General features: G+C 38.6%; 1 protein-coding gene across 1 annotated transcript; it reads right to left on the bottom strand.

Moving 5' to 3' along the window:
- Positions 1 to 3394: 3394 nt before the first annotated feature.
- LOC138648190 (uncharacterized) lies at positions 3395 to 27239 on the bottom strand. The gene is made up of 16 exons (XM_069737699.1): positions 27093 to 27239; positions 25799 to 25872; positions 24986 to 25042; positions 22408 to 22458; positions 19027 to 19071; positions 16455 to 16508; positions 14876 to 14929; positions 13794 to 13838; positions 12557 to 12580; positions 10843 to 10878; positions 10297 to 10344; positions 9722 to 9769; positions 8928 to 8996; positions 6426 to 6473; positions 4898 to 4956; positions 3395 to 3560 (listed from the first exon to the last, which is right to left on the bottom strand). The coding sequence occupies exons 1-15, from the start codon at positions 27142 to 27144 to the stop codon at positions 4927 to 4929; spliced, it is 735 nt and encodes a 244-aa protein (XP_069593800.1). The 5' UTR covers positions 27145 to 27239; the 3' UTR covers positions 3395 to 3560; positions 4898 to 4926.

The following is a 27239-nucleotide window of genomic DNA, read 5'->3' as shown; positions in this document are numbered from 1 at the left end:
ACTGTGTAGCTACATGATCATACTGTGTGGGGACATGATCATACTGTGTGGGGACATGATCATACTGTGTGGGGACATGATCATACTGTGTGGGGACATGATCATACTGTGTGGGGACAAGATCGTACTGTGTGGGGACATGATCATACTGTGTGGGGATATCATACTGTGTAGCTACATGATCATACTGTGTAGCTACATGATCATACTGTGTGGGGACATGATCATACTGTGTGGGGACATGATCATACTGTGTGGCTACATGATCATACTGTGTGGGGACATGATCATACTGTGTGGGGACATGATCATACTGTGTGGGGATATCATACTGTGTAGCTACATGATCATACTGTGTAGCTACATGATCATACTGTGTGGGGACATGATCATACTGTGTGGGGACATGATCATACTGTGTGGCTACATGATCATACTGTGTGGGGACATGATCATACTGTGTGGGGACATGATCATACTGTGTGGGGACATGATCATACTGTGTGGGGACATGATCGTACTGTGTGGGGACATGATCATACTGTGTGGGGATATCATACTGTGTAGCTACATGATCATACTGTGTAGCTACATGATCATACTGTGTGGGGACATGATCATACTGTGTGGGGACATGATCATACTGTGTGGCTACATGATCATACTGTGTGGGGACATGATCATACTGTGTGGGGACATGATCATACTGTGTGGGGATATCATACTGTGTAGCTACATGATCATACTGTGTGGGGACATGATCATACTGTGTAGCTACATGATCATACTGTGTGGGGACATGATCATACTGTGTAGCTACATGATCATACTGTGTGGGGACATGATCATACTGTGTGGCTACATGATCATACTGTGTGGCTACATGATCATACTGTGTGGCGACATGATCATACTGTGTGGGGATATCATACTGTGTAGCTACATGATCATACTGTGTGGGGACATGATCATACTGTGTAGCTACATGATCATACTGTGTGGGGACATGATCATACTGTGTGGGGACATGATCATACTGTGTGGGGACATGATCATACTGTGTGGGGACAAGATCGTACTGTGTGGGGACATGATCATACTGTGTGGGGACAAGATCGTACTGTGTGGGGACATGATCATACTGTGTGGGGACAAGATCGTACTGTGTGGGGACATGATCATACTGTGTGGGGATATCATACTGTGTGGGGACATGATCATACTGTGTGGGGACATGATCATACTGTGTGGGGACATGATCGTACTGTGTGGGGACATGATCATACTGTGTGGGGACATGATCATACTGTGTGGGGACATGATCATACTGTGTGGGGACATGATCATACTGTGTGGGGACATGATCGTACTGTGTGGGGACATGATCATACTGTGTGGGGACATGATCGTACTGTGTAGCTACATGATCGTACTGTGTGGGGACATGATCGTACTGTGTGGGGACATGATCATACTGTGTGGGGACATGATCGTACTGTGTAGCTACATGATCGTACTGTGTGGGGACATGATCGTACTGTGTGGGGACATGATCATACTGTGTGGGGACATGATCGTACTGTGTGGGGACATGATCATACTGTGTGGGGACATGATCGTACTGTGTAGCTACATGATCGTACTGTGTGGGGACATGATCGTACTGTGTGGGGACATGATCATACTGTGTGGGGACATGATCATACTGTGTGGGGACATGATCATACTGTGTGGGGACATGATCATACTGTGTGGGGACATGATCATACTGTGTGGGGACATGATCATACTGTGTGGGGACATGATCATACTGTGTGGATGGTTGTGGGTACAATATACTCTGTGGGGGTTTGTGAGGACATTATATTGTTTGAGGAGCTATATGGGGGCATCATACTATGTTCAGAGCTGTGTGGGGGATTATGGATGTAGTAAATTGTGTTGGAAGCTGTTCATCAAGGTACAAGGTCTGAATAACCAAAGCAGTATGATTATAAACATGATAAAAAAAACAGTATGCATACTTAATTCTGCTTAATATTAAGTAATAAAAATTAGTATAAACAATAATAATGAACAGAATTTAGTTTGGATGGTTAGTTTGGTCCTCCACAACAATCACGGTCTGTCATGTGGCCCCTTGAGAAAATAAATTGCCCATCCCAAGTTCAGAGGATTCCCTTCTATCTTTCGTGTCTTTCTTCACTCCAGTGTAAGACCCCACCATCTTCACAGCTAATTGAACCTTGATACTCAATGAAAAATACACAGGGTATCTTCACCACTGATGTATAGTCTACTCTAAACCCAAAGACAAAAATGGTTTGATGCACTATTTGAGCTGCAACCCTAGGGCCACTATGAAATCTCTCCCTAGCTCCCAATTCATCTTCAATTTACTTGCACCTCCATCCAATGGATACCAAGGGCACTCCAAGTGACATTGATTCCAATCACTAAGGGGACTTTGTGAGCCCCTTCTTGCGATTGTTAGGGATCCCACCAATCAGACACCCACTGATCATATATTTATCAAATATTCTATGGAGTATTCTGTGAACCGGTCTATGGGACAACCTTGTAGATTTCTAAAACTATACAGTAGTGCATGTGTTCTAATCTTAGATAGATGTATCGGCTTAAGATCGAACCAAATTTACACCAAAAATATTTAAAGGGAATCTGTCTACAAGTATTTGCTATGTAATCTGACAGCATCATGATGTAGGGCCAGAGACCCTGATTCCGGTGATGTATCTAGTTTACTGGCTTCAGAAGTTGTGATAGAATCACAGTTTTCTCTGCTGCAGATCTAGCAGAGCTCTGATTGCTGAGCTTTCTATAACCCTGCGCACACCACAGATTGGCAGCTTTTTGTGTACACTGTATATTGACAAAAAGCTGCTAATCAGTTGTGGAGGTGTGGATGGACCAGGAGGCACGAGTACGTCTAGTCCTGTAGTTATAATCTCCTGCTGATAAAACACTAATTTTATTGAAACAGTAAAACACAGACTAGTAACTGACACATCACTGGAATCAGGGAGACTGCCCCTACATCTTGCTGAACTCGGATTACATAACAAAAACCTGGTGATAGATTCCCTTTAATCTATCTGTAATGTATCACAAATTCTAATGTCTATAATTATTAGTAAGATGTCATATTTTTAACTGCCTTGGTAGGAAACTATATGCACATCATGTTTTTTTCTAGCCTACATTTAGTTGATGACAGCCTCGATCCTAAAGTTTATTTCCCCTATCCATGCATCCACATTTGCTGTTTTGTAAGTACAAAAATTCAGACCTTTTGACCCCAACCAGCTACAGATTCCTTGAGTATTTATACTAAGGCTTTTAAGTATGAAAAATAAAACACACACACAGGATATTGGTTTGCAGTAGATTTATCTGGTAATCATTCCAGGGGTATAACAGTGAGGAAAGATTAGGTAAGGTTATTTTTTTTTATACTTTTTTATGCTGAAAGGTAATCTAAAGATAGTCGTTGATTTGAAAGTGAAGATTTTCTTTGCATCCTTCATTGATTTTGATGCCTGTAATGTTAAGAAAAAAGATATGTCACATTTTTTTTATCATTATTATTTATCTTATGTAAACAAACAAGATAAAAACAGTAGAAAACCAATGTGGTTAAATTTAAATTGTAACTGTATAATAAGTGACAAAAAAGGGATACAAATAGTAAAGCAAGAAAGCAGTGGTGAGGAAATAAAAGAAACAAAAAAAGTGAAAAAACAACCAAGAAAATTCAACGTGAAATGGAGAGATTCTTTGCTAAAGAAATTATGAAAAAATGCAAAATATATTTTAGCTACATAAATAATAATAGTAAAAAAAATAGAAAGTCTTAGACCTCTTAGAAAAGGTTGGGAGATGATAAAGGAGGATGAAAAAAAAGAAGTTTATGTCTTTTCACACTGAAAAATCCCATGACAAAAAAAGTTATTAGGGATCCTCGTGGTTGAAGAAGACCTATTTGGCAAGTTTTTGTTCTTATTTCAATTTCCCTGTCCTGAATATATCTTTGGTTTGATAATATCTGCCATATATTTTTTAACGATACAGGCCTTTTTATTTAAAGGTCAATTTAATGGTCTTGAAAAGGGGGTGTGGCTGACAGGATCCTCTAGGGCAGTGTTCCCCAACTCCAGTCCTCAAGAGTCACCAACAGGTCATGTTTTCAGGATTTCCTTAGTATATTAGAGGTGATGGAATTATTGCCTGTGAAGGTGATGCAATTATCACCTGGGCAATACTAAGGAAATCCTGAAAACATGACCTGTTGGTGGCTCTTGAGGACTGGAGTTGGGGACCACTGCTCTAGGGTGTGACCTTAGGCTGCTCTGCATTATTACCCAATGAGCAAAGGGGGGTAAGTATCATAAAAATTAGCACAAAATAAAATCCTTATTTATATCTCTGGAAACGTATGGTGGATTTAAAAGAAGACAACAAAGGAATATTTAGAGGAGTAGTAGATATAAAAAGAAAGAAAAATACTGGCCACTTTTAAACTCCTGACTGACAGTTCCACGTTATATGTCTCTCATTTGAGGGGAAGAGCGACCCATTTTTGGAGGGCAGCCATAATTCTAAAAATATCACATTTCATAAAGTCATGTCAGAAGTTGAGCTTAGGGTAAGAGTGTGGAGGCTAAGACCCCCGACACTTCCCTGATAAAGGTGTATGTTGGTCATAGACATTATATTACTTGCACTCAACTTTCTGAGGACGGTGGAATAAAGCTGACAGTGCCTTTTCAGACATCGCTGAACGACTTTTAGCATTGAGACCTCTTTCAAACACAACTAGCAACACTCCTTGTTCTCATGTCAAAGACCTATTTTCATTTGATGCTTTAATACTTACATTTCTTTTTTAAATTTTCTCTTAAATGGCTACAATTTGACCACCCCGAGTACGTTATTCTGTTCGGAAAGAGAAAAAAATAGATATATTTCAATATGATTTATGTGAGCGATGGAAAAAAAATGACATAAATTACCTTCACTGCATCCAACACTAATTCCAAAACATTTTTTAGTATTTTACAATGATATTGTATGGCAGTTCTTTGAAACATTTCATTTCTTAGGCCGGAGTCACACTTGCGAGTTCAATGCGAAAAACTCGCGTGAGTGTCTCGCATCAAGTCCCGGCACTGCCGCCGGCGGTTCGGACCGGAGCATGCGGCTGCATAGAAATACATGCAGCTGCAAACTCCGGTCCCGAGTGATGGCGGCAGTGCCGGGAATTGATGCGAGTTTCTCACATTGAACTCGCAAGTGTGACCCCAGCCTTATACCATGTTAATTTATATATCTAGTGTTGGATTTGCATTACAAGTTAAAGACTGCCCCCAAACAGTGTCGCTGATAGAGCGCCTCCATACATACAGTCCATCATTTCAAAAGCTAAGACAAAGGGCTACTGAGTGGCCAACTAGAGGCAGCTTACAAGACACTTGTCTAAATTAGCAGTTTAATTGCCACATAGAACTTTGAAGATTTTGACATCAAAACATTAATCGTGCATGAAGATGGAAAGTAACTGTATTTACATTATGGAAATGAGCGAGTGACAAAATTAAATGCGTTGCATGCATTTTCAAAGCAAGTACAGGCTCTTCAACCTGATACAATACTGATAGAAGTATATGAGATAAAATCTAAGATAGAAACAAAATGAGCATATCCCAGTTGTTAGCAAGCAGTAATTCTACATATAAATAACATAGGATACTTAGTAAACACTGCTTTTGATAGAAAAAAACTGTAAAAGCCATCCCACCGCGACAAGGTGAACCCAATCGGGATGGTCCTATCCTCTAGTGTTAAAACCTCACCTTGTGTCAAACGACCTCAATGTAGATAGGGGCAGAGGTCTGAGGTCTGACTGTTCAGGCACCCAGTCATTGGTAGTTATATAAATGAAATGCCTACCTCAAAAATAGGGACCACACCCCTGTTTCTAGCATCACAATTGGGGTTCACTTTGACACGGGTGGATCGCTTTTGTGCTTTTTTCAAAAACAATGTTTATTAAGTACCCTATGATATTTATACACTATTACTATTATATAGTATTACTCTTTACTTACAGCAGGGTATTTGCTCATTTTGTTTCTATCCTAGGGTTAAGCATGTTAAATGGCCACAGTGTGAACGTGCCCTTATTCGTTTTATGTAAACCACCTTATGCTCCGGTTCATTTCTTTAGTTTTACTGACAGGTCGGAAGAGGACCCTTCTTCTACTAGCTTAGCATATGTTATTTCAAGTGAATTTCAAAAGAAGACAACTCTCAAATCCAACGTTAAATATAAAAGAACGATAAAATTAACAGTACATGAAATCTAAATGACAAAAAGTAACTAAGATAGGAATTCTTAATCTCACCACAAGACAGGTAACGCCAGTCATGACTGATTCAAGTTGCTTATTATTCTGTAAAAATTAAAAATAAAAAGTATATTTGTAATCATATTGAGCAAACAAACCATGTAAAAAGTCTGAAACCTAAATTTCATATACAGTTGTGGCCAAAAGTATTGACACCCCTGCAATTCTGTCAGATAATAGTCAGTTTCTTCCTGAAAATGATTGCAAACACAAATTCTTTGTTATTATTATCTTCATTTAATTTGTCTTAAATGAAAAAACACAAAAAGAATTGTCCTAAAGCCAAATTGGATATAATTCCACACCAAACATAAAAAAGGGGGTGGACAAAAGTATTGGCACTGTTCGAAAAATCATGTGATGCTTCTCTAATTTGTGTACTTAACAGCACCTGTAACTTACCTGTGGCACCTAACAGGTGTTGGCAATAACTAAATCACACTTGCAGCCAGTTGACACGGATTAAAGTTGACTCAACCTCTGTCCTGTGTCCTTGTGTGTACCACATTGAGCATTGGGAAAAGAAAGAAGACCAAAGAACTGTCTGAGGACTTGAGAAACCAAATTGTGAGGAAGCAAGAGCAATCTCAAGGCTACAAGTCCATCTCCAAAGACCTGAATGTTCCTGTGTCTACCGTACGCAGTGTCATCAAGAAGTTTAAAGCCCATGGCACTGTGGGTAACCTCCCTAGATGTGGACGGAAAAGAAAAATTGACAAGAGATTTCAACGCAAGATTGTGCGGATGTTGGATAAAGAACCTCGACTAACATCCAAACAAGTTCAAGCTGCCCTGCAGTCCGAGGGTACAACAGTGTCAACCCGTACTATCCATCGGCGTCTGAATGAAAAGGGACTGTATGGTAGGAGACCCAGGAAGACCCCACTTCTTACCCCGAGACATAAAAAAGCCAGGCTGGAGTTTGCCAAAACTTACCTGAAATAGCCTAAAACGTTTTGGAAGAATGTTCTCTGGTCAGATGAGACAAAAATAGAGCTTTTTGAGCAAATGCATCAACATAGAGTTTACAGGAGAAAAAAAAGAGGCATTCAAAGAAAAGAACACAGTCCCTACAGTCAAACATGGCTGAGGTTCCCTGATGTTTTGGGGTTGCTTTGCTGCCTCTGGCACTGGCCTGCTTGACCGTGTGCATGGCATTATGAAGTCTGAAGACTACCAACAAATTTTGCAGCATAATGTAGGGCCCAGTGTGAGAAAGCTGGGTCTCCCTCAGAGGTCATGGGTCTTCCAGCAGGACAATGACCCAAAACACACTTCAAAAAGCACTAGAAAATGGTTTGAGAGAAAGCACTGGCGACTTCTAAGGTGGCCAGCAATGAGTCCAGACCTGAATCCCATAGAACACCTGTGGAGAGATCTAAAAATGGCAGTTTGGAGAAGGCACCCTTCAAATATCAGGGACCTGGAGCAGTTTGCCAAAGAAGAATGGTCTAAAATTCCAGCAGAGCATTGTAAGAAACTCATTGATGGTTACCGGAAGCTGTTGGTCGCAGTTATTTAGGCTAAAGGTTGTGCAACCAAGTATTAGGCTGAGGGTGCCAATACTTTTGTCTGGCCCATTTTTGGAGTTGTGTGTGAAATGATCAATGTTTTGCTTTTTGCTTCATTCTCTTTTGTGTTTTTTTAATTTAAGACAAATTAAATGAAGATAATAATACCAAAGAATTTGTGTTTGCAATCATTTTCAGCAAGAAAATGAGTATTATCTGACAGAATTGCAGGGGTGTCAATACTTTTGGCCACAACTGTAGCTGTATCCCCAATATCACATCTGAAATCTTCCATAGTTCTGCAAATAGAGAATCTGAAAAAATGGTTGATTTCAATGTTTAAAGTCATTGCGCTTTAGTTGGGCAGCGACAAAAACAATGAAGGTATTCATTATTAGGATCTCATGCAACCTGTCATTAATAATGCTTGGCGTTCATATTCAATAAGAAATACTTTTAAGGCCTTGTTCGTATGTCTGATATTAGCGTATGAGTGCCATCTGTGGTTTTTATATGTCCATGATTTTTCGCAGACCGAGTGGTGTGTGGAAAATCAAGGAGACATGCTTACCGTAATTTGATTTGATGAAAATCGGTAATGCAAGTCTAAGGGTTCGTGAAAAAAACCGGACCATACTCGGATAACTTCCAAGTGCAGTCCGATTTTTACGGACCGGTGTAAAGGTAGAGAAACTTTTTTCTTTTATCCTCATATGTGAAAAACAGATGACACTCTGGTCAAACTCTGATCAAAATTATTGGTCCAATTTTTTTTGTACATGAGAAAAACAGATGTTTGAACGAGGCCTGAGACAAAGGCTGGTTTCATACATCTGACATTCATGGTCTAACAACGGACCGCAATGTCCAGACCGGCTTTCCAGGCTACTGACCTGCACTCAGCAGTCTCATATATAAGATCGGGAATGTCGAATGTGTGAAACTGACCCAAGAGGAAACGTAGATAAGGAATGTTGATATTAATTACCAGAATTTCATTAACGGTTTTCGATACAACATTATTGACAACAGACTTGGCTGGACCAGTAACTAATTCCTGAAAAATATTATTGGGATACAAATCATTTTTTTTTAGAAGGTTAAGTAACATGTTCATATATACTGAATACACATATAAAAAAGAAAACAATTATGTAAATGTCAAATGTGCATTAGCACTTGATTTTCTGCATTTTCCTGAAATACCGTAAATGTTTTTCTCTAGCATTTCTCAAGCATTTATCTCTTGCCATTTTCCTCTATCAAAAATGCAGCGCTTTAATTTCTGTGTCTTCTATTGTACACATAAGGAGCGGACATATCATTGGTGCAACCCGTGTAGCCACACAGGGGCCCTAAAGGTAAGGGGACCCCTTTCCGCTACCAAAGCAGGTGGAATTGTGCATTATGTTGAACTGTCGGATGTCAAAGGTCCCATCCTGTTCTGTCCGTGTCCGCCAGTGGTACAAATAGAAGAGAACTGCAGCGTCTTAAGCAGGCAAAGATAGGCTTGTGCAAAGACGAAAAATGTCAATAGATGAAGTAGGATGTACACAGCGAGATGTTCAACAGAGCTTTCATTTTAATGCAATAGAAGTCAGAATATGAACAAGAAAAGGACAAGAAGGGAGAGATCTCTGGGACTTTTATGAATTTTTTTTTGTTTAGTTTTCTTGGCCGTCACCAGACATTGGCAGTGAGTGTTAAAGAAAGAAAGTAACTCATGGTACCAAAGACAAAGTGCACTTACTATTTTTATAGTATATAACTATAGTTTCTTACCAATCCTTTTATATCCAAAGCTTGACCCAAGCCACATTCTAGTTTACTCTTAAACACAAATAAAGCAAAGATTTTAGTATGTTCTACATTTAGGCAAGTTGATGATTGGTAAGACTAAACAGTATACATAAAAAGTAAATTAGCTACTGACATGGCACATTATATATATATGTATATACCTATAAAGGAATATCATCATATCATTATATCATAAATATTATATATCATATGTATAAAATGTGTATATCTATACTCTGTTTATCATATGCGTAAATATGTCTGTATATATATATATATATATATATATATATATATATATATATATATATACTGTATGAACCTCAGTACTAGAACTGCTTAGATATATGTGAACCAACCCAAAGCTATTGTATATATGCATATACTTATAATATACATGTATAATATGTATATCTTGTGCATTTCATGTGCTTATGTGTATATATATATATACGGTATATATATATATATATATATATATATATATATATATATATATAATATGTATTTATGAACCCAATACTAAAACGAGATAGATGTTTGTATTTCAATCTTACCCAGACTTTTTTTACTGTTTCTAAATTAATGCTGTTCGGGTCTGTATTCTATGAAAAAACAAAACAAAATATGAATGTTAATAAGACTTTTTATTAAGACAGCGATTTCATTTCAATTACTATTTGTTTTTCTTATTGATCTTCTTGGATATTGATGGTTTGTGCGATGTGTCCAGTGGTTCTGATGTGAATTATGGTCAGTCAAAGATTATGCTAGAATATTCTTGAAAACCGAATTGAAGAAAAGGTAATAGAGGACTCATCTGTGGGTCACTTGTACTAAACCTCTTCAGCCCCGAGTGGCCTAGAATGGCGATGTGTCATTTACATTACTGGTCTTGTTCATAATTTTCAAGTAAGAAATTCGACAAAATAAGGACTATAATATGCAAATCGCCTCTTCAGAGAAAAAGAGAACTTGAACACTATAGCGCCACCTATTGGAAGTAGCGATCCTACAAGTCACAACCAACCCTTTAATGAGTCTTGCAATATGACTTAGGATAAAAGCCAAATCAGTATAAGGAACACATTTTTTTTCATTACCTGACATTTAAGACCCGATAATAACTTGATTCCAAGCTGAAACAAAAAATGCAAATATTAGTCACTTAGCCTCAAAGTCTGCACTGTATTTTAGCAGGTATATGCTTCACGTGAGCTTTACAGTTGTGTTCTCTAACATTAAGGCTCCATTCCCACCATGAGATTTTAGCGCTTTCTTTGAAGCTGCTTTTTTTTGCTTCACTAAAAACACAGTGTCTTCCAGTTCCAGCAAAGATGATGAGATTTATAAAAATCTCCTGGCCACTGTGCTTCTATTTTGCTCAGCATAAACTGACCGCTGGTGTGTTTTTCTAATCTGCAACATGTCAATTTCTCTTGCAAGTACGCTGAGTTTTCTATGCAGATTTCCCCCATAGACTTGCATTAGATGCAGAAAATCCACAGGTAAAAAATGCACATGCGTTTTTAGTGTTTTTACGCAATGGAAACTCATTAAAAAAAAAGCATGGTCCTTACCATCAGAGACAGGATTAGAAAGACAGGTAACTCCTGTGTACACAGCTGATAACACAGGATCCACCAATCATAATAGGCGATGTCACAGCAGACCCTGCTTCCCATCCCTTCACAATTACTTTTGCACATGCTCATCAGACACTTCAATGCAAAAGATAGGGGCGGGTTCTGACCTTCAAGGGTACATACATGTGCTGTTTCCTGAAACTATGGAAAGTCTGAGTCTAAAAAAGATCCCAGCGGTCAATATATGAACTGCAAGATTTTATATTGTTTTTGTTTTTATTACAGATTGAGAAATATTAAAAAAGCCAATTTTTTTCCTAATACTTTTAAAACAAGAACATGATTTAAACAATTGGTCTCTTTCAGGTGATAGCTTCCCTTAAAGTAAAGAAAACAAATATGGAGAACACTCTGCATACACCCAGTTATAAGAACTATTTAAGGATTCCAAATTCTGTCATCCTGTGCCAATGCGAAGACTCGCTCCAGTGAGGCACGTGGATAGAGTAGTTAATGGGGAATCGAGAAGGTCCCAGCCCTCACGCGTTTCAGCCCATCCAAAGATATCATTAACAGTCATTGTGCTGAAACCCGGCCAGCTTTTTTGAATAAAGGAACCAAGAAAAAACCTATGTGATTGCCGGGATCTTCTTGATTTCACAGTGGGAATTTAAGCCTTTTAGTTTTTTGTTACAGTACACTGTAATACTTGGTATTGTAGTATACTGAGCTGTCAGCAAATGTCTATTTAGCCTTGATCGAAACAGAACTTGGTGTCTTCACTAAGCCTTTCAGATATCACGACAGCCCAATTTGCACCCCACATTAACATCAGGTGACCTGATGGAGTGACAGAATGGGGCCTGATTTTCTACGTAACCATTTAAATGTCAAAGTTCCTAATAATGGTTTAAATACCACGATCATCTCAGTCCTTCTCCACACACACAGTTTGGACATTTTTACATTATGTTGCATGAAAGGGTGTAATCATTATAACAACAGGTTAAAATGCTTGTAGGAATAACGACAGAACACAAGAGTTTTTATATACGGTTCTCTACTTTTTCCCTCTGTGAAAAGTTTTAGCACATAGTGATTGTATTGCTGTTTTGAATCTTGTTTTCTTGACCAGTCGAGTGCAGAAACTTTTGAAACTTTTGGCTATGCCAAGATTTATTACATTAAATGGAAAATTATAATAGATGACATTGTATTTGCAAATATTCACCTTGTCAGTCAAGTGACCTACAGTCTGAAAGAGCAGAAGAAAAGGCAGATAAGTTTGCATCGTTAACAGCTTTTAAAAAAGGGCTTGATGATTTCCTTGATACACATAACATTGCGGGTTATAGTTAATTTAGTGACAAAATGCACAATTGGTGGAGAAAGGTTGGACTTGATGGACCTAGGTCGTTTCAGCCTATGTAATTATGTCGCCTTATACATTTGTGTAAATTCACATTAACATTTGATTTAAGAATGACACCTCTCACCGTGCACAGAAGAATGAAGCAACAAAGACCTATAATAATTTTAAGCCATTTTTCTGTTTTATTAGTAGAAAATACAAAAAATAGCGTGTCGGTCCGAGGAAAAAAATTGCAGCATGCACAAGATGCATCTGATTGTCAGATCATACTCAGCCATTCATGTGTATGGATCTGAGGAACAAATTGGACTACACTCGGATGACAAACCGAGTGCGGTCTGATTTTCACGGACTGACAGAATAGAGAAGATAAAGAATTTTTGTTTTTCCTTCTCCATATAGAAAAAAATTGGATCACACTCTGATCAAACTCTGACCAGAGTGTGATTAGCATAACAGGATTGAGTTTCCCAGATAAGAGAAAAACGGTTGTGTGCCCCTAGCCTATCCAAAAGTGCAGCTTCCTGGAAAAAAAAAATAATTAATTTTCTCCTGGGAGCCACCGGCTTTCAGTCATGGGGTTCATTGCTCATGCTGATTATACTGTGAGCTGAGGCTGGTTTCTCAACTCACAGCTTGCTCTGCTCAAATGTGCTGCACCGTTAGCTGTCAATCAAAACGCCAGGACATGCTTACAGCCGCAAATCACAGTAAAATGAATAGTGAGCGATAACTGTAGCCGCTTCGTACATGCCCCATGACTGAAAGCCAGCGGCTCCTGGGACGAAATAAGCTAATTTCCTCCCATTAGTTGCGCTTTCATTAAGGTGGCTAGGGAGCATTGTAACACTAATTACCTAAAAGATTAACCCTATATCTGAAGGAAAACAGAGTTTTCCATGGAGACAGGTTCCCTTTAAGTTATGTTATGTCTTAAAAGGGTTGTCTAGTCAGTAAAAATGTTATGTAATGACTAGGACATTGGGTACAACATGGTCGGATATACATGGAATTAGTTATGTGGATCATGGTCGTTTGCAGCAAATTATAATTCCATGGTAAAATTCAGACTATTACAGTAGAAATTCCTTCTTACCTGGAGGAGCTCATGCACACAATTTGATGTCAAAGCTGGACTTAACTGTAAAGAAAATAAAAAGAAAATAATCCACTGTAGGAGACAAGTACTGCAGGAAAAAATATGGAAACATACTACATAGTTCAATATTTTTAATAACATGAGGTATTTATTTTACATTTTGTTAAGGTGAGTTCATTATTAGTAATGGAAGAATAATAGAAGTTCCTCTTTTAAAACTTTCTGGCTGATGAAGAATTTGAGAGTAACTTGTATTTTATCAAATGGTTTTCCACTTTCAAGTTCACCCTCTTAATGACCAGCGCTGCGTAAAAATAATGAAATCAGAGGACACTCATCTACCCGGGGTCCAGAGCCATGTCTTCGCTGATGCTCCGGTCTCTGTATTTTGACTGTACTGCTGTTATCACTATTACAGTACACATCCACGCTGCAGCCAATCACTGAGCTCAGTGATTGGCTGCAGTGGTAATGTATTCTGTAGTCATGATATCAACACTGTGGAGAGCCAGTGCTGGTCCCAGGCAGGTAGCATTTGGATTTACACAGAAATGTTCATAATCACATGTAATATGTGACCATTAGTGCTGCTACTGCTCTTTCCTAGAAAACACCTTATCCTTCCTTTTGTAGGACTTATCTTATGTGGCAGCTATTGGGATGCATTGCATCTATAAGAAGCAGAGCAGTGGGATCCATCCTACCATTACACAGTCCATTTTTGTTGGAGAACATCTCATTTGGGATGAAGCACCATAAAAAAAATGTCAAAAAGTGGATAGGAAAATTGTTACTGGCATGAAGTATGACACTAATAGTGGTTTCACTAGTAATCAAGACTCACGATTTGCTGGATCTTTTCATAGCACATTGTTTTGTCATGTATTAGTTTAAAGTCTGATCACTACTTAGATTCATTCTTCCAACGCACTTGGTTCCTATAAAATTCCAATGTTGTGCAGAATATGGAGCGTCCACGCAGCAGCAGCACAATTTATGCACATTGAATCCATTGTGAGAGAAGCGTAAAACGTATGTTATTAGTTCCTGATAAAGTAATTATTAGACAATGAACTTACTAGTGTGCATACTGTAGGCATCACGACTTTGAGGGGCTCTAAATGATCAGAGACCTAGAGGTATAGAAAAGATAACGTTTTTACTATCACACATATAATCAGCGTAGCAAATAAGTGTAAACTAAAAGACAAATGTTTTTGCTTAATAAAAATTCCCATTCCTTTCTTTCATTTTGTTTTTCTAAGGGAATCTGTCATGAGATTCATTCTACCTGAACCACGGGCAGTAAGAATCAGAGCCTGACATGATAACAGCAAAGTATGTTTCACTCTGGATTCGGAACACTATAGTGCTTCATAAACAACAGAAACGTCAGCCAAAGACTATAAGGGAGAGATCTGACTAGTCCGGTGCGGTCCCCGGCCTGCTGCTTCCCTCATTGTCCAAGTTGATTGACAGGTCCCTCCCTATATACACATATGAGAAAGACCTGTCAATGTACTGGAGCAGGGCGGGGAGAAGACAATCAGGGGCATCTTCAGACTGGTCTTGTCTCTCTTTATAGTTCCCAGATGGCTTATCAAAATGCAGGCTGAGTAAATAATGCCTGACTGCAATTACACAGCCAGTCTCAGGTTCATGCTGCTCCTTGCTCAGGCAACATAAAACCAATGGCAAATTCCCTTTAGCTTTGGTCATTTGGCATGACCCCATTGTAACACTTGAAATAGAAAAATACAGATAGATAGATTTTTTTAAATTTCTCCACGTACGAGAAAATTGGATGACACTCATAGCACACTCTGATCAGTGTCTGATCAGAATAATCAATCCAATTTTCACGTAAGTGAAAAAATTGGATGTATGAATGAGGCCTCATAGATCCAATGTAGGATGCAAACTTGGGAGGGTCTGTTCCACGAGCTCCAAGGAGAAAATAGGAAGTAAATTACAGATGTAAATTATTTAGACTGTGTAAATTGTTAAAATGTTTTAAAGGGGCAGATAGAATTGTTAAAATGCTTTACATGAGTAAAATTTCAAAATGCTTGTAGAAACAAGCAACTTTACAATTAATATCTTATTAAAAATCCTTTCCGTTTTAAAGATTGGAAGGATTTTTAATTTTACAGGTCACTGCTTATTGCTTAGGTTACCGGACACCTCTGGAGTCTATCAGAGGGGGTTGATTTTCTAGGAAAAGAGGGCACTCTTGCCCACTGCTTGCCAGCACAGTTCTGAAGCTGTCCGGATCCATCATCCTCCAGTGCCACTGTGCTCGAATGCTGCAGAAACAACGTGGCCTCTGATTCCAGCATGGGACAATGTAGAGTTTGATAACCAGCAACATGGCAATGTTACTGGTCCAAGCTGTCAATCATTAGAAGCGCACCACCCCCTGGAAAGCAGGAAACTGGGATGCAGAAAAGCGGTGCACTCCTGAACCATGGAGCCAATCCCTTTAAAAGTGAGTAGTAAACACTATTAATCTGGACACCTTTAAATGCATTCACAAATATTAATGAGCTGAGTGAAGTAATCCAATCAAGTGATGCCCATGTCTTAGCGCCTGTGAATTAATCTAGTAATTATGTACATTACTGAGTTAGTTTTATAGCAATAGTAAACACAACTTACGATAGATAGATACATTTTGTTCACTTCATCAAGTACATCATCCGCGACGTTTTGCTGAAAAAAACCAACAGTCTTTGATTACATAGAGTGGGAACAGTATATATAATATTTTAATTTAGGCTTCTAATATATGGCAACTTAGGTTAATGAGAGGGTCATGTAGTTTTAGAGCTCAGGGAAAATAAAGAAAATATGAATTTGTATCTAGGAAGTGGCAGGAGTGATAATTCCTAAATACTCCAGCAGTGATCTTATTATACATGCTCCCTAAGTCCAGATATGTCTACAGGAAAACCTTGTTACGCCTGCTCCTTCAAACAGTGGAAACGATAATCCCCTGTCACCGGAAGTCTGTAGACCCTCCCTCCATGGGAGAATGGTTCTGAGAGTAACTGTAGATGCGGCCCACCGTTTGGAGAAGCTCAAAGACAAGCAGAAAGGAGCATCTAAATGGTTTCACTGGGAAATTACCCTATCCTGCCCAGCTTACTAAAATATCCTGAAATAATCTATATCCTTTGCACCTAATTCTGCCCACGAATCTCATCATCCACCTTTATTCTCAGATATCTCGTCAACTTTGGCGCATTGTATGCCTGATTATTGTTCGACAAGTCCCCATGGTCATATTCCAAACCTCTTCTTCTAAAGGCCCCGTCACACTTAGCGATGCAACAGCGATCCCGACAACGATACGACCTGTCAGGGATCGCTGCTGCGTCGCTATGTGATCGCTGGTGAGATGTCAAACAGTGCGATCTCCCCGACGACGCAGTAGCGATGCGGCGACCTGTAGCGACCTGTAGAACGATGCTATTTCATGACGATTCAATGGGACGTCCTGTCAAAGAGGTCGTTGGTAAGGTGTCAAACACAGCGATGTGTGCTACCCAGCGGGACCTCAACGATCAAAAAATGGTCCAGGCCATTCCGACACGACCAGCGATCTCACAGCAGGGGCCTGGTCGCTGCTACGTGTCACACATAGCGAGATCGCTACTGAGATCGCTGTTGCGTCACAAAACTTGTGACTCAGCAGCGATCTCGCTAGCGATCTCGCTATGTGTGACGGGGGCTAAGTCTCCCATCCTTTATCGTTCTCCTACCCCGGTTATATCCCTTCTCCACTGTTCTCTTAAGTTTGTAGATTTTATAAGACTACTTGGCTATTAGTCACACCGTCACCAAGTTTCTTAAATTATATGTCTTGGCTCTATCTTGCTGAGTAATTTATATTTACGGTAAATGTCCACAACTCTTGCTCTTTAATTGTAACAGCTTTCTTATTGTTGAATACCTTTGTTATAAAACCAATCAAAAACCTTTAATTAGAAAAAAAAGAATTTTCCACCTCTTGTACGATGCTATCAACTGCGCTGTCAGTGGAAAACTGATACATATAATAGCACCTTTACATCAGCATCTGTTGTGCTACCATAGAACTACCGTTTTGTTGGATTGGGACTTGGACTACTTTTTATTACTTAGTGTAGATCATAAAACATCTTTAGTTTCTGATAGTATATATAGAAAAAATCCTCTAAAATAACCTTATCTTATATGCGACCAGTCTCCTGTTTAGAAAACTGTTGCTCTCTGCCTGATAGACTGTTTTTGTGGGGCACATAATGACAGATTCTAAGAGTTATCAGGGGACGAAGAAGACTGGAATACGGGGGAAGTGAATGGGCAACATTTCCAATGAGTTTAAAGGTAATCTGTCACCAGTTTTTTGTAACACCATTGGAGAGCACCATAATATAGGAGAAGTGACCCTGATTCCAGTAGTGTATCACTTACCAGGCTGTTTGCTACAGTTTTAATAAAATCACAGTTTTATCTGCTGCAGATGTACCATTTCTTTGAATATTAAGCCCTGGTTAACTCCGCGCACACCACTGATAGGCCGGAGTCACACATGCGAGAAACACGTCCGTGTCTCGCATATGAACAGCAAGCTCTGGCGCCGGCACTTCGGAGCGGAGCGTGCGGCTCCATGTGTTGCTATGCGGCCGCACGCTCCGCTCTGCTGGGGTTATACAGAGCTTATGAATATAGAGGACTACATGGCAGCAGGTTTACTAGTCCTCTATTGATCACGTCCTGTTGATAAAACAGTGATTTTGCCAAAAACTACAGCAAGCAGTCCAATAAATGACACATCATTGGAATCAGTGTATATACCCAAACAATCCTGACAATGGGAGAGCCCTTTCTGAATTGAGTGGAGGTGTGCATGTTTTATTAGTCTCTGTGAGTCTTTAGGAGAAAGCCAAGTACACAGCTCCTCTATTTCCAGTAAACTCAGAGACAATGAACAAAGTGGAGGTCGAGCATGTGCACCTCTATCCACACAATTATATAGAACCCCATTTTTGGGATTGATGAGTGTTTCAAAGATTGGACTCTCACTGATCAATAAGTTATCCCTTATCCTACTTGCTGATATTCCATTCTATATGGACAAATAGTCAATTATAAAAAAAAAATAATTGCCATGACAATGTAAAAAAACACATTTTCTTTTTAATACAAATTATTTTCCTTGATGAAAAAACTATTAAAAACTTACTACGTCTAGGCCAACTAAATCGCCAGGCAAACAGTTTGCTTTAATCTGTAAAATTATAAAAAAGAAAACTGAATTGTTAACATTTCAATCAAAAACACTATTGAAAAGTAGGACTGTTAGCGGCAATTGCAAACGTTATGCTCTTGGCAATAAACCAATCAAACAAGAATAATATGAGTAGCTCAGCACAATTATTACTGGAGTGAAACTAGAAGGTCATCAATGTGGTCATCTGAGATGTCTCCCAGGCGGCATTTTGCCGTTCCCCGGCAGTGGGATTTGGTCATTCTTTGAGCCGGTTGTTAGACTGACAGCTCGCTCATAGAACATGTGAAAGGCCGACTCCCTGAATTCAATCGCACTCACATCAGATACCAGTACGGTCAAAGCTCTGATCACTTCCAGGGTCAATGCAATGTGAGCAGCGTGATGAGGTTATCAGATCACATTGCTGTTGTCACTGCTGAGCTACAGAGGAGTAGAAGATGGCAGTAAGTTAAGCGTACAAATGGAGCATGAGAAACGGTAGGTTTTTTTTGGGAGGGACAGTCTGGGGGGATGGTGAGTGTGAGGGGGTACAGTATGGAGACTAAGCTATGTGGGAGTGGACAATATAGAGAGGTGGGAGTGTGAAGGACAGTGTAAATGGGCAATATGGGGGGGAAGTTGTGAGAAAGGGGCATAGTATAGCGACTGGAAAGTATGAAAGGACAAGATGACAGACAGTGTAGAAAGGCGTCAGCATGGGAGAATGGTATGAGGGCACAGTATGGAGTAGATAGTATTTAGAGCAGTTAAAATGTAAGAGATGGGACACAATATAGAATCTGGGCACTGTGAGGGGACACAGTATGGGACACAGTATAGAGAGGGGGCAGCATGGATGGGCAGCGTGATAGCAAAGTATGGAGGGGACAAAATGTAGAAGAGGGAGTGTGAGGTGGGGTCACACTATAGAGACTTGGCAATATGGGAAGACAGTATGGGGCACAGTATAGAGAGGGAGCAACAAAGAGGGACTGTACGTATGATGGCACAGTATATGGGATAGCATGCAGAGGGGAAAAAGTGAGCAGTGGGTACAGTATAGAGACTGAGCTGTATGGGGGATACAGTGTGAGGGGACAGTGTGAAAAGGGAGTCCTCAGTTTGGGGAAGAAAACTTAAGATAGGGATAATGTAGTTGTTATAGCACCAGGGCAGACATTGTGGTGAATATAGCTAATAAGGGCAGTCTGGCAGTTATAGCTAATTTAGGGTGGGCAGTGTGTAGTAGTTATATTTCATAAGGGGGATGGTATGCAAGCAATATTTTATAGGACAAGACAGTGTGGAGGCCATGTTCAATAAATGTGACAGTGTGGGGAACACATTTTGTGCAGGGGGCATAGTTGGAGGCAATTATTTATTCAAGGGCACAACATAGGGCAACTATTTTTATGAGAAGAAAATGTCTAGCTTCACTGAATCCGTGAAAAAAAGTTTTCTTTGTTCACAAACTTAAACATGGAGGATACAAACTTCAGCACAAACCATATGGGTAAGAATCTCAACGCGTGAATGGTCATGATTAAGGGAGCTTAGTCTCCAGAAACGCATTGAGATTCTTACCCATATGGTTTGTGCTGAAGTTTGTATCCTCCATGTTTAAGTTTGTGAATAAAGAAAACTTTTTTTCATGGATTCGGTGAAGCTGGACATTTTCTTCTCTTGGATTCTACACGCCTGGATACAGCGGGTCCGTGTTCCCGAAACTCAGCTTATGCATCACGGGTGAGCTGGTTTATATTCCTTCTCTTCAACTATTTTTATGCAGGAACATTATAATCATGCTGTTATTTTTAAGGGTACCGAGTTGGTGTGTGCTACAGAAGACCGGAGAAGATGTAAGGTTTCAGAGAAGTGCTTTGGATATAAAAAGTCATCATGGCATCTAGACAAGATGTAGAAGAAAATAAAAAGAACAACTTCAATCAGAAGAGACATCCAGTAACTGGATGTAAATGTTAATTTGTGATGCTGACTACATCTCATTACTACTGTGGCTCCTGTATGGTCTGCCATCTGATAATGGCTGGTAATAACTCCCAGTATCTCTTTACCATTGTTTAGAGCACACTGGGAGTAGTAGTTTCATGTGATACAATTGTATATGGGACTGAATTGACATTGCAATTGATCATTGTACTAAGTTTGGCGATGTGTTTATGTACTGATGGTGGAACTGGTCATGTATTCATGTACTGATGGTGATTATGGTGCTATTTTCATATACTTATGGTAGCTTTATTAATGTGTTCATGTACTGATGATGGTTCTAGTGATGTATTACTGAACTGATTATGGTTGTGATGCTGTATTTCTGTACTGATGGTGGTTCTGACGCTGCATTCATGTGCTGATATTTGTTCTGATCCTGTACTCGTGCAACAATTCATAACTTGTCAGATAACTTGATACATGGATTTGTTAATAAACAGTAAAAGTAATAAAAAGTATTGAGCCGTCTGACAAATAAAGGATTACTACATATGTATTTATGTTATGTAAATATGCAAATTATATATATATATACTTAAATCAGGCTTTGCTTGAGATAAAACACACCGACTACTTGGACTGGCTAGAGATTTGTTGACTTTTGACCTCTCATTGCATGTTAGAAATATGGCTAGGGCTATGATCACATGTTGTGTTTTTGTTGCATTTATTTCAGCAGGCAAAACCTGCTTTCTTGGCAGTAAAAAACTTGTGGCAAAAAAGCAGGTTTCGCTTAGTCTCTGTTGCATTTTTTGCTGCATTTTTGTGCGTTCTATTCCTGTGTTTTTGTCATGGTACATTTGTCTCTTGTGCATGCTTATAAAATTTAGGGTACAAAAAATCTGATTCTACTTCATCAGGTTTTGGCACCAAAAATGTAGCAAAAACTGATGATACCTGCATCTTTTTAGCGTTTCTACAGCGTTTTTTGCACCACCATTGCTTGCAATGAGTGAAATATGCTGAAAAAAACGCTGAAAGAAGTGACATGCTCCATTCTGCAAAACCCAAGGTTTTGCACAAAATACGGAGGACCTAAAACCAAGCTGTGTGCATAACATATCTGAAATCTCATAGACTTTGCTGGTACTGTAAAAAGCAGCTGAAAATTTGCAGAAATAATTTTTTTATTTCATATAATATAACACATAAAAAATCCGCTAAATAAATGCATCGTGTGAGCATAGCCTAAGTCAAGTTTTCTGATCCAGCTATAAGGTAATTTAATGTAGTACTGCACTTATATTAAATGAGTTAAATAATTATGATGTTGCACATTTTCGAATTTAGCTACTATAGTCTATAGTATTTTAGAACACGTCATTTAAAATCAAATCTTACCAAAAAGTCAGTGGTGGCTTGGACTGATTTCTTCACTTTTTCAATATCAGACTACAACCATAAGAAGCAAGGTATTGTTAGACTGTTATTATTTCAATTATTAACATGTATTAAAATACTTGCATTTCTGTTGTCCATGCTCTTCTTATTTTATATTGCATGATCAGAACAATTGTGTATTTTATTATTGGTCCAATTTAATATTCACACATAGTAATTATAAGTAGATACAATAAACTCAAGAAAATATTATCAAAACATTAAGTAAAATAATGCTTATATCCTGAATGCTGTCCTCTCTGAAGACACAGAATAAGGAGCTAGTGAGCACGCAATGGATGAGGCTTTGATCCATTGGATGCACCCTTCAGCTATGGTATGAATGCCACTGTTCAGGGCATAAAGATGGCAACCTCGCCCAGAGATTTATTGTGAATGCCACCTTTCTCAGGGCCAATACAAGCAATTTATCTGCTTAACTTTTGATGTAAATCAGAGGTGCACAAGCTTCAGATGTGGTCCACTATACCATTCCGTGCAGCCCCCAAGCATCTGGTTACAGAAATGCTTGACCTGCGTGCAACTATTTTTGCATGTACAGTAGATTCCATGAAAAAAAAGGGTTAGCAGTCATTTATGCAAAACAAATTTTAGGAGTATGGGGTCCCTTGACCCCTCTTTGTTACTCCAAAAAGATGTATATGAGTTCTACATCTGGCCATCTATACTTGTAGCTCTCCACCTTGTAGTTTATGGCATTCAGGTTTACAATGGGTAGAACCACGTTCACACATGGTCTTCCTCTTTTACTGGTTTTCAGATTCCTATCTACGAGACAATTAATTTTGATTTGCCAGAAATCTCTCTGATGGAAAGACACTTATAGGTTTTATTTTGGCCCTTCAAAGTGATTCAATGTGACATTGTGACCATCGGATCAGAAAAGGTTGTGCACCCTGGCTGTAATATCTCATGCAAACTGTACAATTATATCTAGAGGTAGACTATAATATTAAAGCATTTATCGATGCTGCTGTGTATTACTAATTTTCATACTTATTTAGCGATGATCATTCATTATGTGTTTCATAAATCTAATTTAGACTAGATTTAACTTGCTCTTGTGATTATAGTATGAGTGACGTATATTAGAAACCTATTACGGTGAAACCTTTCCCTCTTTGAATACAGACAAAAAAGACTTGAGTCGGATAATATATTTTAGGGAAAATTTTGAAATTAATTTGATATATAACTTTTTAATGATTGAAATAAAGACTATGTTTTAAATGATTGAATTGAAGATATAGTATTTAAATTGGTGATTTGATAAAAATTGAATTCAGCAAATTCGCTTAAATTCAGCCAAGAAATTCAATTCACATTGTAAAAAGAGAAAAAAATTTTATTATGCTGTGAAGTCTCCCAACCTTGGAGAATAATAAGCATATTGGTGGGAAGGGGTTAAAAATCAATAACATAGCATACATAGCCCCTTACCCCTCAGCTCCTCACCCCTCCACTAGCTTCTAAAGGCACCTGATCCACTTCGCCACCGGTCTCCTCTTCATCAGTCATGATGTCATTTCATGTGTTGTCTGATGCATTCAAGTGAGACAGAGAATGTCAAGACATCATAACATCAGAACATGCGTTGAAGCTTACCTAACGTCAGAAACACTGGCAAAGGGTGAATGTGAGACTGGCACTGGAGATGATGGGTGCCTTGAGAAGCCATTGGAGGACTGGTGAGGAGCTGAGGTGACCAGAACAACTGAGGGGCTTACTGAGCATATTTATGGCTTCCAAGCCCATATTATCTCAGCAAATTGGCAGCTGGCTGGCCATCATTTTGATGGATTTGTACAATTTGACCTCCCACATATTCATATTCACTCAAATTTGAGGAAATTTGAATCAAATCCAATTTGGAGTGACTTATGAAAATGTTGAAACGAAAATATCAACCTATCAAAACTCAGCATTGATTTTGTACTCTGCTCTTGAAAAATGTAAGATGCGTTGTGATTGGTTGTTACGGGCAGCAGAACACAGATCATCATTATGCCATTGAAACAGTAAAAGGTCTTGTGTTAATCTAACATTATAATAGAAAAGTGACTGAAAATTGACATGGACAGCAACCAATTTATGGATATCACCCACACATAGTGTCAGACTGGGGTACCAAGGGCTCACCAGTAACTAATTCCAGGGTCCTACTTTTCAACTACATGCAAATGTGTCATTATCCTCAATCACAAATTTATATAATAATAAACTGAGTAGATTGTTAAATTAATAAGATGCCAAGTATATATTCAAGTATATTGTGCCAAGTACTGATCGCCCACTCTTGCACAGTGGCCCACCGGAGGATTCTCCTGTTTTCCTGTGGGCCAGTCCGAGCCTGCCCACACATATGGGTCATTGTCCACCTGGGACTTCCATTAGCAGTTGAGCTTTGCAGTTACAGTTTAATCCACGGAATATAGTAGATTACTGTATTATGTTCTATATTGTAATTATTGTATCATCATATTTAACAACTTGTGTAGTGGGAAATAAAGTGAATTACCTGGTCAGGCTTCTTGCAGGCAATGCCAGCGAGTGAAGTAAGCAGCTCAGGTCCTTTCTATTAAAATGTAAAATGATCAAAGATTAATATAATACAGTTCAATATTACAGTATGTAATTTATACAGTAATGTAAAATTAGTACATATTTGGAGATTTTTTAATGTTATGCCTTGAAGAAAAGCACAAGCTTCAACATTAGGGACTTTTTTTTAAACATAAATGCATATATTTTGGGCTAAAAATTGTTATTCCAGTTGGGTTTCTTTATTAAAAAAAATTGACACGTTGCGTTTTTTATGCTTTTTTTCTGCAGGCAAAACCTGCTCTCTTGGCAGTAGGAAACTTGCAGCAAAACGCAGGCTTTGCTTAGTTTTTGTTGCGTTTTTCCCTGTGCTTTTGGTGTTTTTATCATGGTACATTTGTTTCTTGTGCATGCTGATAAAGTTCAGTGCATAAAAAAAATCTGTTTCTACTTCATCAGGTTTTGGCAACATAAACGCAGCAAAAATTGCTACCTGCTTTTTTTTCAGCGTTTCTTGCACCACCATTGCTTTCAATGGGTGAAATACTCGGAAAAAACTCTGAAATAAGCAACATGCCCATTCTGTAAAACCCAAGGTTCTGCACAAAATACTGAAGACAAAAAAATAAACAAGCTGTGTGCATGAGAATTCTGAAATCTCATAGACTATGCTGGTATTATAAAACTCAGGTGAAAATTTGCATTAAAAGAAGCTGAAAAAACAAAATGTGTGAACATAGCCTTATAGCTTCAGTTTCACTATTTAAAGTTGAGTTAAAAGAAAAAATACCTGGAACAGTGCGTTTAGACAATCATTTATGTCTATACCTAAACCTGCCACGTCGTTAACGTCAATGCTGTATCCTGAAATGAAAAAAATAACAATTTAAAAAAATATATTACAAGACCTAATAAATATAGTGAGCAAAAAAAATGCCAGTTTGTTACATTCATAACTTTCGCATTTCTGCTTACAAACCATTATATGATGCTTGCTCGCTTGAACAAATAGTTGTTGTAAAAACAATATTTTGCTGATACATTGTTAACTAGATAATATTAGTTGTTAGATTGTAGTTTACAAAATTTTTTACAATTGTTCTAAAGAAAAATCAACTCTCTATTCTCCTTGGCCCACATGAGAACACCAATACTATCAAAAACAAATGGTAGTGGGAACTCTATTGGAAATTTTGCTGAAGCTTTACGTTACATCACTGTCCGTTAGGTTTGTGGTGGTCTTGAAATTTTAACATGCTGAACTATCTGCATAAGCAAAGCTGCAGTGTAAAGTATGGACTATAGGCAAAGCAGCTGCCTATAATTAAGCAGAGGCTAGCACAGGGACTGACATATCATTGGTGCAACCTGTGCGGCCACACAGCGGCCCACAAGGTAAGGGGGCCCATTTCCACCTCCTAAACAGGTAGAATTCCGCATTATGAGGAGCTATTGGACTGCAAAGGGCCCATATATCATTCCTGCACAGGGGCCCTCTTCTGTGTTTGCCAGTTTGCTGGTGACATTGTTCAAGGCTATGAACTAATATACAAGACCTAGCAATCAGCCAAGCCGCCAACAATTATGTCACTAAATAGTGGGTAGATAGAAATCAACATATAACTTTCCAGACCACAAATGGATGTAAGAAATCACCAGTTTTTGCTCTTATATTATTCCTGCTGCTCCCCTGACAATAGTTTTGTTTTTTTATAAATAGGCCGACAGATATGGCCATTTTTATCTAATTAAAATTTTAATGGTCTTTACCAAGGGGGCGTAGCTCACAGGGTAATAAGGCAGAGAAGCCTAAAGACACACCCCAGAGGATCCTGCAAGCCACGCTGTTTTGGTAAACACCATATAAATTAGCACAAACTAAAAAGCACTATATATCTAGGGTTAAAACAAATACATTACTCAGGGATACAAAGGGAATAAAAAAGAATAAAATATGGTCCCATTTTCCTCTGTGGTTATAAGTGTAAAGTCATTAATTCAGCACCTTAATATATTAATTTAATGCATAATATATGTATAATATATCAACAAGTGGCTTACAGTAAATCTATCAGATATCTTACCACTGCTGAAGAGGCCGAGACCAACCAGCAAAAAGATGGCAATGTTCTTCATGGTGCAGATTGGAGAGTTCACTTCAAGCTACTGATGACTACTGGGTGCTGCTCCTCATTTATACTGTTTATGTGCGCTGACATCACCAAAGAAAA

The sequence above is a fragment of the Ranitomeya imitator genome, chromosome 8 (genome assembly GCF_032444005.1).
Source record: "Ranitomeya imitator isolate aRanImi1 chromosome 8, aRanImi1.pri, whole genome shotgun sequence".
NCBI lineage: Eukaryota > Metazoa > Chordata > Amphibia > Anura > Dendrobatidae > Ranitomeya > Ranitomeya imitator.
The sequence above is the reverse complement of the archived record's forward strand: the minus strand, read 5'-3'. Positions and strand labels throughout refer to the sequence as shown.